This window comes from Lontra canadensis, unplaced genomic scaffold, assembly GCF_010015895.1.
Source record: "Lontra canadensis isolate GAN:19392208 unplaced genomic scaffold, GSC_riverotter_1.0 scaffold12, whole genome shotgun sequence".
Taxonomy (NCBI): Eukaryota; Metazoa; Chordata; class Mammalia; order Carnivora; family Mustelidae; genus Lontra; species Lontra canadensis.
In genome coordinates, this window is record NW_022631006.1 from 16,442,560 (window position 1) to 16,454,992 (window position 12,433).

The window sequence follows — 12,433 nt, forward strand, 5'->3', positions numbered from 1 at the left end:
AAGATAAAGCCATTGGGTAAATAAATATACATACTAGCTAATATAAAACAATTATGGTTTCAAATCGTTATCAACTCTTTTAAGACTCAAAGAGAAATATTGTGATATAAATCTGATTAGGGCTACATATATTACACAGAATTAAAAAACACAACTGATTTAAACATCCTAACAATAATACAAATATTTAAAAGAATGTCTTAAGAGCCAGACATTTATCACTGGAAATATCACAATTGTAGTATGTACTTCAGATATGTAATGTGTATATAGGTCACTTTTGCTGTGTCTTATCAGGTATCCGTCTCCCCTGCATTTCCTACAGTCAGTTTTTAAAGAGTTCATGTTTCCTGCATGAATTGAAGCAGTTGGGCACATCTCAATTCACAAAAGAGACACCTCCACTTAACTAAGGGGAAGTGTTTAAGATAACATTTACCAAGGGCTAAAGAAAAGGGGGTAATGAGAAGGTAAAACATTAAAGTGGAAGGAAACTAGATAACTGTCTCTTCATAAATTATTTTAAATTTTTTATTAACAACAAATTTAAGATGACTGAAATCAAGTAATGAAGAAAAATAAATTGGTCTCAAGAAATTCTCTCAGGCCATATAATTTTTCTTTAATTCTTTACAGAATCTTGTTATGCTAGATTCCTTTGTCAGTTGACTTAAAGAACTCTCCTAGCATGGGACTGAAAACACCTTTACCATTAATAAAAGATGATTAAAAGTTGGTGTTTATTTTAAAGTGCCCATAGGCATAACATTACTGGTGCTAACATTTCCCTTTCAGTTATGGGAAAGCCCTTTGAGACTGTTTACTTAATCAGAAAAGCTTTCAGCAATTGTAATGCATGCTGAAAGCTTAGAACTTGTATAGGTTTTGGTTTTACTGTTTGAGCATTAAAGGGGAGCAAGGAGAAATGTAACTAGGTTCACAATTTTGAGCAAGAGCATATGTAAAGGTAACGTATGTACATTTTATTTCAAGAAAGACAGAAGACAAACAGCATAAAGATGCCCAGATGCCCTAAAGATAAATACATTTCAAAGATTCTCATTAAAATGAATCTGGAGTATTTTTTCCTGCAAGCAAAATACCTTTCTTTAAATTAAAACAAAAACAACCAAAACAAACAAACAAATAAAAAAAAAACCAGTATTCTGAATTGCAAATGCTTTGCTTTTTTTTTTTTTTTTTTTTTTTGCAGAATATCTGCCATGATTATTTTTTTAATGAATAAGGATTTTCCACAAAACAGGCTTGCTCTACATGCTAGGGTTTTTAAACAGTTCAGTGACACAATATGCTAACTACATACACAACAGATAATATAGTAAGAAAACACTCAACCTGATGAAAAGTTAAAATCTTCATTAATACACTGAAAATTGACATAACTCATGCCTTTAAAATCAAAAATACAAAAATTAAATGTTTTCCTAAAAAGATTTCCTTATTTTAAGGATTCATTTGAAAATGAAGCTGCATGTAATTTGTACAATAAGTTGTACAAGTAAACAGGTAATATACATAAAAAATTAAGTGACATACTCCTCAATTATCAGTTGTCCACCTTTAATTTCCAATACTGTACTTTCTTAACAAGCATACAAAATATCAAACTTCTCTTTAGAAAAAGTGCCGTTCTTTGACATCCTTTACACAAAAACAGTCTGAGCCTGTGGCATGTTAATGCAGTCGAGAGGCAAAGCATACTAACTTTTACAAATTCTACCTTCCATAAAAAGCCTCCCGAAAAGGAGATTACACGCCACTATAAAAATATCAACCTCTTGTGGTAGCTGCATTAGAGAACCAAGGCTTGACGACTATTTTCATATAGCATAGAAAACCACTATGAGAGCATATTAACTGCATTGGTGGCTTGGGAGTTTACTGTGCCACAGGATTATGCATAGCTACTGTAAGGTACCAAGACTGTTACACAGAGTTTTAAATTGATTGTAACCAAGAGCATAACAGAGGTACTACCAGCCCATGCAAAATAACTAAAAATACTGAGTCACTGTGCTGAATACTTCATTCCTGGAGAAAACCAAAGGCAGCAGTAACCAAATCAAGCCCAACAGGTGACCAAACTCATTCTCCTCAAAGATTGGTGAGCACAGTGAAGTCTGAGGTATACCTTTATCCATTCAATCTGTGTGCCACTGCAAGATATTACCATTTGGGAACACATGCCATCACAATGGTTTAAATCTTTTGAATATTAGTCATTCATATATTCTTATCTACCCAGTCCTTTGATTTTTTTTTTTTAAAGATTTCACCTACAGTAGAATATTACAGAAACAAAATATAAATGCATGTCTTTCTAAATGAAACTTACATGGACTAAAAGTAGAGAATATTTTTAAACAAATATACAATATGCAGGCAGACAAAGCAGGAAAACGGCCATTCAAATGTATAATAAAAAACTAAAAATTGACTATTTCCAGAAAACTATGAAGCGCCTCAACTAAAAGGAATGCATAATGAAAATCTAATCTAATACAGGTCAAAAATGTAAAAAGGTTATAAACCTTAACAGGAAAAATAAAACAACTTTTACTGGCCATTCCTGTTGAAATGAGAATCTTAAAGTAACAGAAAAGTGGCTACAAACCCACTTAGAGCACCAAACAGAGAGAAAATAAAAGTCCATTTTCATCTCTGTTATTATCATAAAATCCTGTGTGACTACAGGTCAAACTGCTGGTGGCAGAAACAGAATTCTTTATAAACTGCAGATGTCCTGTACATAAAAAAATTTCACTGGAGTTGCACTAGTTCTAAAGACTCTTCTGTTTTAGCCTACCTACTGTATGTATTCAATCTGAGATAAAGTCTCTTTCTGTAACCCTTGATTATTATTGGGCACCAAAGATAAGAAAAGCAAGACGGGGTACAAAAATGCAAAATTTCAACAGTAATGGCAATGTTTTTGTCTTAGTCCAAAAGGGTCCTGCATTCTCTCCCCCTTCAGTGATTTGACAAGTCTTTGTACTTAATCTGGGGGCAGCAAATCATGCAAGCGAAATCTGTCTCTGATGTGAGGTCGAACATCTTCATTCTGTGTGGAGAAAAAGACATTTTTAAAAGCCACGTAAATTTCAAAAATATGATTCTTATAACATTCTTCCTTTGCAGAGAATATACAGTTTATTTTACAACTTATATTATTTTGTTTGGCCAATATAAAGCTACTATGAAGAAGCAGTTAACTTAAGAATTAAATTTAGACTAAAAAAACCAAACCTGTCATTCAGGTTTTAATTCTGTAAAGAACAATTATGCACTAAAAGGCAAAGCCAAAAGACAGGTAGAAGTGCTAAGCCACTGAACTCTACTTTATATATTAGGAACAAAGTAAAGCCAGAATAAAGCTTCAGTAGCGTAAGCATGAATTCTAGACCTGAACTATGAAAGCAAAGTGAAATCAATTTGATAATACTAGTTGTGACTTGCAAGAAGCCCAGTGAAATAAAAACACCCAATCTACAAATTTTTAAATATTGATGAGCATGATTTTAATATAATTTACACGGTGAGAAAATGTTTGTAATCCTTTTCAACTTTTTCCCTAATTTCATACCAAGCTGACTTAAAATGTCAATATAAAGCGTTAAAAAGGTTTGTTTCAATAGAGTTGAGGCAACAAAAGAAAATTAAGATATACTTTACCAGTTCTACAAGCTTCTCCAGAAATGGAATCAATTTTAGGAGCTCATTGTCATTTTTATCCATAAACCAGCTTTCTATAGGGATTCCATTAGATAGCTATAACGATAAATAAATAATTAAATCTTCTTTTTACATTTTGCCTACTTTGTAAAAGCCTGAAAGAGAAATAACAGCTACTTAAGAAACACATGTATATAATAAGTTCCTCTGAAAAGGAATGCCATCAAAGTTTATGCTTGTCATATTCCAACAACTCAACAGTGCAAGAGACAGATGTTAGGGAATACATCAAAGCCCAATTGGTTTTTCCACGTAATGTCTTCCTAGTGTATATGAAACTAAACAAGAAAGATCCATTGAAACAAGTTTTGCATTAACATAACTAAAAATATTACTTCACTGATTCAAGAAATAGCTACTATTAGTCAGTGCAAGGTACTGTGAATGAAGGAGTACAGCCAATGTAAAAAGAACACTAACAGAAAGCCTATACTTTTACACATGGACTATATCACATTCATTTTATTCCAACAAATAGCAGGATAACCTGAAACAGCATTAATGTAGCAAACAGATACAATGGTATTTCACTGAAGAGGAGTCTAGAAACAAGAATGCAAACCATATTTGTTTCATAGTAAATAATCTCTAGGTTGTCTTTAACATTTATGCAGAATACTGTGTTTAAGATGAAGGACAAATGAAATGATTTTATCCAGGAACTAGTAAAAAATTCTTAAAAAACACATTTCAAAATGTGAGCAGTGACATATTTTGAACATATTTCAATACCATATGCAGTTTTTCCCTTTTCTCCTTTTTCATCTTTTTACTTTTTTACTCGTTCTATCAACATCCAGCCCAATTTCCACCATCCCTATTCTGCCCAGATTTATTGTGAAGAAATCTCAAACTATCACATGAACATATTCATAATGTAAAACATTTTGCAAGGATGCCTCAGTTCTCGTTCAAGTTATATTTCTTTAAAAGGCCTTTTTTTTTTTTAAGGACTTTATTTGTTTGACACAGAGAGAACACAAGCAGGTGGAGCAGCAGGCTGAGGGAGAGGGAGAAGCAGGCTCCAGGAAGAGCAGGGAACGCAACGCAGGGCTTTATCCCAAGACCCTGAGATCATGACCTGACCAGAAGGCAGATGCTTAACCAACTAAGCCACCTAGGCACTCTCCCAAGTTATATTTCAAAGAAACACTGACACAGCGTATACATATATTGACAAAATAGTCTAAGAAATTATTTCAGAACGTCAAAGCAAACATATCAGAACATGACTGAGGTATTTTTAATTCTTAAACATGTTTACAATTACTTATTTAACAACTGCTAAGAATACTATTAACTGATATATATATATATTTTTAAGATTTTATTTTTTTATTTGACAGAGAGACAGCAATCACAAGTAGGCAGAGAAGCAGGCAGAGAGGGACAGGGAAGCAGGCTCCCTGCTGAGCAGAGATTCCCAATGCAGGGCTCGGTCCCAGGACCCCGAGATGATGACCTGAGCTGAAGGCAGAGGCTTAACCCACTGAGCCACCCAGGAGCCCCTGATATATATTTTATAGTCCCTTCTTATTTAGGCCTACTACCCAGATTTTTATCTGTGTTGTACTTAATTGAAAGAAAATTTTCAGGGCACCTGGGTGGCTCAGTTTAAGTTAAGCCTCTGCCTTCGGCTCAGGTCATGATCTCAGGGTCCTGGGATGGAGCCTGCATCTAGCTTTCTGCTCAGCGGGGAGCCTGCTTCCCCACCCACCCTTCTGCTTGCCTCTCTGCCTACTTGTGATCTCTCTCTCTCTGTCAAATAAATAAATAAAATCTTAAAAGGAAAAGAAAATTTCCCACATGGAACATAGCAATTTGGCATTTCTAATTCTAAAAGATAATACTAAACACAGAAATTTCACCAGTCAAAATTCTGTTCTCCTATCATATTCTGTTTGGCAGCATTTGTTCTCACTATATATATTTTTTCCCAATATGAATTTGTTTAGCAACCCTCCCTTCCTACCTGATATGCAAAGGCTTGTGGTGAGTTGTCAATTATTATAGTCTTTGAAAGATCTCTTCCAAGGATATTTAAGTCCTTTATATAGTTTCCTTGTACACAAACACAATGTTCACGGAAAAGCCGATGCCTAAACATAAAAATAAAAACAAATTAAGAAAAAAAAAAACAACTCTAAAAATTACAACATATACTGAAACATACATACACATACCATAGGCTTTATAGTTTAAGCCTTATTATTTTCTCTCACAAAGGAAATTCAAATATAAATGTGAGCCTAAGCTTTGGGCTACAGTTTTACTTTTTAAAAATGTTAGCAATTATTGAAACCTTACAACCAAATATTACCATGCCTTTAAGAACTTCGGCTTATCCCAAAATGTTATATTAAATTATAAAGAGGGATTAAAAACTCTGTAAATTGTTTTTGTAATTTATTTACCCAGGAAAGCTCAGTTCAGATGCAGCATCTGGTTGTCAGCGAGGTCCTGCTTTTTAACCAATTTTCCAGATGGTTGACTGAGGCACAAGGAGGTCAAGTGACTTGCCCAAGGTCACACAGTAAGTCAGTGGTTAGCCCCGCATTGGAACCCAGGATCCTCCTGGCTCCCAGTCCTTTGCTCTAACCAGAAGACCACACAGCCTCCCTATCCCTGTACATGCCAGAATAGAAAATATAAGAAGGAATGTTTCTGTGTTGGCATTTTTAAAAATGTTTTTAGTTTCCCTTATAGTTTTTGAGAAAAGGTGTGGAGGCCAAAACATTCCATCATTTCAACTTTTCCCAAACACCCATCTTTCTTTTAATTTAGTTGAGTGTGTATATGATCATTTGAAAAAACAAGGATTGAATGAAATGAATTCAGATTTAAGTATTACAAATGTAAACTAATGTTTTACCAATGATACTTAACTGAAAAATGCTGTTATCATTTTAAAAAGCTATGAAAGGCTTTATAATAATACTTATAAACTGTCAAAACTGTATCATCTCATTTAGCACTCAAAATGTTAGTCTCCAAATATTTCTAATAATACAAATCACCTTGAAATGTATACATTAATAATTTGGGAAGTTTGGCTTCCTTGTGTCTTAATCCCACTAAACAATTTTCAGCAGCTAGGGACTACTCATACCTTTTATTTTTAATAATGGAATTTCAAGAAAGGGGCATTTTCTACCAACAAAACTTGCCATAGCTCTGAGAACAAAACTCAACCTTAAAAACACCAGTGCCAGTGGTGATGACAGTTTTCTAACCAGACAAAACGTATTAAAAATAGTTCTCTTCCTCCCTTTTTATAAAGAATACTTTTAACTAAATCATGATCTACCTCTGTATGGTTTAAAGACCATCCTACTTTGAAAAGGTTAAGACCAAAGAATTTTCATTCCTGGTTGGGCCTAGAAGATTCCATTTTTATTTGTATGAACATTTACATTACATATGAGGAAACTGGAAAAGCCAGTGCAGCACATAATGCAAGTTACTACTAATGTTTCTTCCCCAATAGCAGCAAACTCACCCAAGACAGGAGACAAATGACTATGTATATGGATACTAATGATTACTTCAATTAAATTACAATAAAACTCCTCCAGTTATTCAGGAGTCTGACAGTCAGTCAGTAGCAGGTATTGTGTGCAGTTTTACAAAGGAACTACTTTTGCCAGTCATCAGATTTGCATTTGGACGCAAGAGATTCAGACATCATTGAATTTCTGAGTCTCCCTTGTCTTCAACATAATTCCCTCTAGCATTCTAATGAATTCAACCTACTATTCAAAAAGTTCTTCCTGTTCTAAATTATTCAAATATGACTACATAAAACAAATTTAAACTCCCAAATATGTAAGTTTTATAGAACTAGTTTAAAAGAGGGGCATTAATTTGTAACATCATAATTCCATGACTATGACTTGCCCCCCAGTTAAAACTGAAATCTCTAAGAGGGAAAGGCTGGTATTGCTCACCACTGTTGCATGGAACACTGGAGGTGCTGAATAGAAATCTTCAGAATGAATGAAGTCATCAAAGCAAAATCATTTGTGTACTTTTGTTAAAGTTAGGTAAAATGAGCATGTATTATACTTTCATAAATAGGAAACACCATTTTCATTTTTGATCTGATGCTTGCTTATATGGAAGATAAAATGGAAAGTGACAAGGACAAATTCTGATTCTTTAGATTAAAAAAATCACAGTTCCATTTACAAGAAAGAAAATCTAAGTGTGGACATCAGAAAATGTCTTTTCGCATAGCTGCAACCACTCAATAACAAAGGTATCACTAACAGTATAAATTAGGATTTTCCACTAAAAAATATGGAAGAAAGTATTCAAGAAAATGAACTCCCAGCTATTAAAGCTTTCATGAGCCTTTTCTGGCATCTCTTACAGCTCTTGGTCCAAAAAAAAAAAAAAATCAAAGATTAACTCTGGCATCTTAAAGAATCCAGCAAGACTGCTAATAGTCTTAATATCTCACTTCAGTTGACACAAACAATGGAACTAATTTTCAAACTGTTTTAAAATTACCCAAGGCACTCCCACCTAACCAGGAACACACTGCATCTGCTGGCTCAGGACACACACAAGGAACTGAGTCCAGATCAGGATAACTTGAGTGACTAAACCAACTGCAATTTCCAATTAGAGTCATGTAATGTTTTCTTTCCATGGAGGACAAATTTGCTCTTGAAAAAAGCAAAAGAGTTTAATTTATCCTTTCTGTTAAAATTAACCCTTATTTCTCTATGCCATTAAACAGGGGACATAACATGCATTATCTCAGAGACATAAGGAAGTGAAAATATCATGCACACAGTGAAAAATTCCGCATACCCCCACTCTCCCCCCAGTCCCAAAAGAAATAAGGATACAGATGGACTGTGAATATGAATATATACATTTGATCTTTGTATCCTTTAAAGAACGTCTGTCTGGAGTTATATCATTTGGAACTCTTAAAGAGTTTGGGGCTTAAAAAAATTCATTTCACCATTCAACACAACCAATCTCTATATATGCAGCCAACTGAAAATGGCCATCAAAATTAAATAGAATCAAAGTAATTTCATAGATCAGTGTGACAGACATTTCCACTATTTCTTAATTAAATTTACCTGACCAGTTGCTTTTTAGGGTCTAGTATGTTCAGTAACTTGTCTGCATACACCTTCTTAGAAGCAGTAAAAAGAATGATCTACAAATTCAGGGGAAAAGAAGTAATCATTATACATGATCTAAATATGGGTACTGTATTGAATAAAATAAAAATACTCATGTAATTAGCTTAAGCATGTTTACCTCATACATCTGAGACATTCGTTCCAGGAATTCCCTGAAGAATGGTCTTAATCTCACGTAAACCTGAAGAAATAACAAAGACACGCTTCAGTAAATAAACATACAGAGTAGAAACAACTTATTTATAAGAGATGTTGTGTTCTAACTCTGAATATATTATAATTAAGAAGTTCATATTTTAAAGTAATAGAAAAGTTCACTAAGTACCACTCAAATATATTTCATAAACCAAAAATCACTTAAAACAATCTTTTGGTAGGGAAATAATAGTCATTGTGATGTTACTTTTTAATATTTAAATGGCACCATACAATATAATAAAACTTTGTGGAATATAAATTTTAGTAAACATTCAAACTAAAAACTGAAGGTTTCCCTTTGAGATTTTGATCCGCCAATCAGCTCCATCTTCCAGCCAGGTAGCATCCATCCAATTATTAGGCAGGCTGTGTCCACCTCTAGCTGACCTGTCTCAATGACCTTCCTTTATATTCAGAATTTCTTTGTAACCATCACCTGCTAAGAATACCTTTATTTTCAATCTCTATTAAGATAAATAATGTTCAAGAAAGAGATGTCTGGATTGATGGGTTTAAATAACTGGAATTTTTCAGAATTCAATCTTTTTCTACATTTACTGATTTAGACGTGGCATCTAAATTAGCACTACCAGGCTACTTGAGACTGAAAATATAACAGTCTAATACCAGTTATCAAAACTTACTGGCAATATCAGGGAAAACTATAGTACTCAAAGAACTGCCCTTTCTTATTTATGTTTGTCTGTCTTCTTGCCTACATTTAATGTAGCTCTTGTAATACACTCCAGAATTCAAAAAGCACAGAATTATAAGCCAAGAGCAACCACTAAAATGGATTTACAGAAGATTTTAAATTATATTCATTTTGTGACAAAATTTTATAAAGACAATTTTATACTTTATACTCAGCAGTGATTATTAACTTCAAACACCATGAACAACAAATATTTATAGAAGATGTATGCACCAGATTCACTGGATTCAGATTAAAAAAAAAAAAAAACACAACCCACTAGTAACTACAAATTCAAAATCTAGGCTTCATGAAATTTAATTGTCATTAATAGACATCCACACAAAAATGATAAAAATTTCGTTCTGGGAATGTTTTGGGGAAGAACAGGGAAATCAAGCAAAGGATTCTAGGAAGTAGTGACCACTGTACTACCAATCTTTATAGTTTCCAGGGCCCTCTGGGCAGAAGACAATGTCAAATATACAGTAAATACTTGATTTAAAACAAAAACAAAAACTGTTGAGTAAATGAAATAGAATTACCCAAAGTTAAGCAATATAGACAAAACAAAGAGAAGCAAGCCTATATAACTACACAAGGACAACTACTGAGTGTCCTAAAAAACTAATCATTTGTAGAAGACAAATTCTGAACAATTATTAATATGCTAAGAATATCACTACCCCTACCTCTAGGCTAGAATGATAAAGTATACTTCCTTTGAATCCTATTGGGCATTTTATTTCAATCTCTTGACTAATCAAAAACAAAAGTAAAGCCATATACCCCTACCCCTAGAGCAAATAAAAATAACCAAATCCTTGGTATCCAATCACTATCATTTAGGATGAGGCACAAGAAATTTAACTAGAGCTGCTCTTCTAATTAATTTTAACATTTTTCATCCTAAAAACATTTGGTATTCTTTGTGGCCAACCCAGGTAACTGACAGATTTCAGATATATTATTACTGTCTTAACTGGAAATAATATTTTTTATTAACTATGTGTCTTTTCAAAAATAGATTTGTGATGATTAAGGAAAAAAAATCAATTTAGTCAATACTTTTTCCGATGACCTCATCTCAAGGATGATAAACTATGAACCATCAGTCCTAATTACCAAAATACTTTATTTTTGCATTTTTGTTCTCAGTATCTCTGTTATCACTTGCTCCATTCTGTAAACTAAGTAAGGTCTCTGTAATTTGGGATTTGTTTCCTCTGAACCCTAACATACTCCCATTTTATTTTAGAGGAATACTTCTACGTAAATGATATTATCCAAGCAGAGAAGTGGAGCACCATACAAAGGTGACATTTTTAATTTCTGATACATGACTTCCAGATTAAGTCAAAACTGTTATTTCATTATACATAGAATGTATACTACTATATATACTATATATACTATATACTATACTACTTTGACCATTCTTAATATAAAAATACATCTTAAAATTTGACATTACTCTCAAAATGTACTTGTTTATAGGGGAAGATGTGGCCCTAAAGATGGGGAATATATTGCTAGACTGTTTCCTTACATGAGAATAGAATTGTTAGCTATAGAAGTTCCTATCCTCAAAACAGATTCACCATTTGAACAGGAAGGTGTTTCAGTATTAAAATGTATACACAAAACTAAGGTGGTTAGTGAAAAAGAAGAATATAGAAAGATACAACATTATCTGAGCAGGGGTGGAAGTTCTGCTTTATGCTGCAAAGGCAAAATCTCAGAAAGAAAAATAGAAATTGAGACACAAGGCCAGCAGGGTCTAAGTCATTTGGATGGATATATTAAAGCAAAAAATATATAAAAGTCAAACACTAAGTACTATCTAGTAGGAAACAGAAAACAATTTAAGATATGTATAATACAAAGAGACAACAATTACTTATCCTGTGAGGTCACAGTGATACAGAAATACACAAATGCACAGAGGCATTACAGAATGCTTCCAAATCTATTCCACAGATGCTCTTAACTACATTTATCTTCTCCTAACTTTCTCATCATAAAGATTCCTGTCCTGAGCTGCCTATTTCCTATTTTCCACATTCTTTCTCTACTTGGTATTTTACTAACCATCCTTCTTCAAACTTGTAACTCTTTACGCATCTTCCCACCATACCTTTTGAAAAAGCCAAAAGTTTAAAAATAATGTAGAATGCTACAAAGAAACAATGATATAAAAATACCATACCCAAAGATACATCTTGAATAGGACTGACTACTATGCAAAGATAGGGATTTATGAATATGTTCACATTACAAAACTTTAAAAATAAAATCTACTAGAATAATGTCTGCAAAATAGTGATAGAGGAACTACTCTTGTATATAATCTGTTATGGACTGATTTTAATAAAATTTAAATTTTATATAGAAAAGTAATGAATATATATAACAAAACAATACATTAACAGTGCATCAACATTCCTTCATATGTATAATACCTGATAGCCTGTACTTTCTTTGGTATTAAGACAGTGAGAACATCCTATAATTGTATATACACATACTCTAGCCAGGCCATAAATGGTAAACAAAACTAGATATAATAAAAGCAGTCACCAAAATAATCTAATTATAAATTGATTAGAAATATTTTACGACA

General features: G+C 33.0%; 1 protein-coding gene across 1 annotated transcript in view; it reads right to left on the minus strand.

Annotated features, from left to right (window-relative positions):
- Positions 1–1,186: 1,186 nt before the first annotated feature.
- CTDSPL2 (CTD small phosphatase like 2) overlaps positions 1,187–12,433 on the minus strand; it is a 31,869-nt gene continuing 20,622 nt past the window's right edge. The window contains exons 7-11 of the mRNA XM_032856624.1: positions 9,037–9,099; positions 8,853–8,932; positions 5,726–5,852; positions 3,694–3,789; positions 1,187–3,082 (exon numbers count right to left, since the gene is read on the minus strand). Coding sequence (XP_032712515.1) covers positions 3,017–3,082; positions 3,694–3,789; positions 5,726–5,852; positions 8,853–8,932; positions 9,037–9,099 — 432 coding nt within the window. The 3' untranslated portion in view covers positions 1,187–3,016. The remainder of the gene's footprint in view (positions 3,083–3,693; positions 3,790–5,725; positions 5,853–8,852; positions 8,933–9,036; positions 9,100–12,433) is intronic.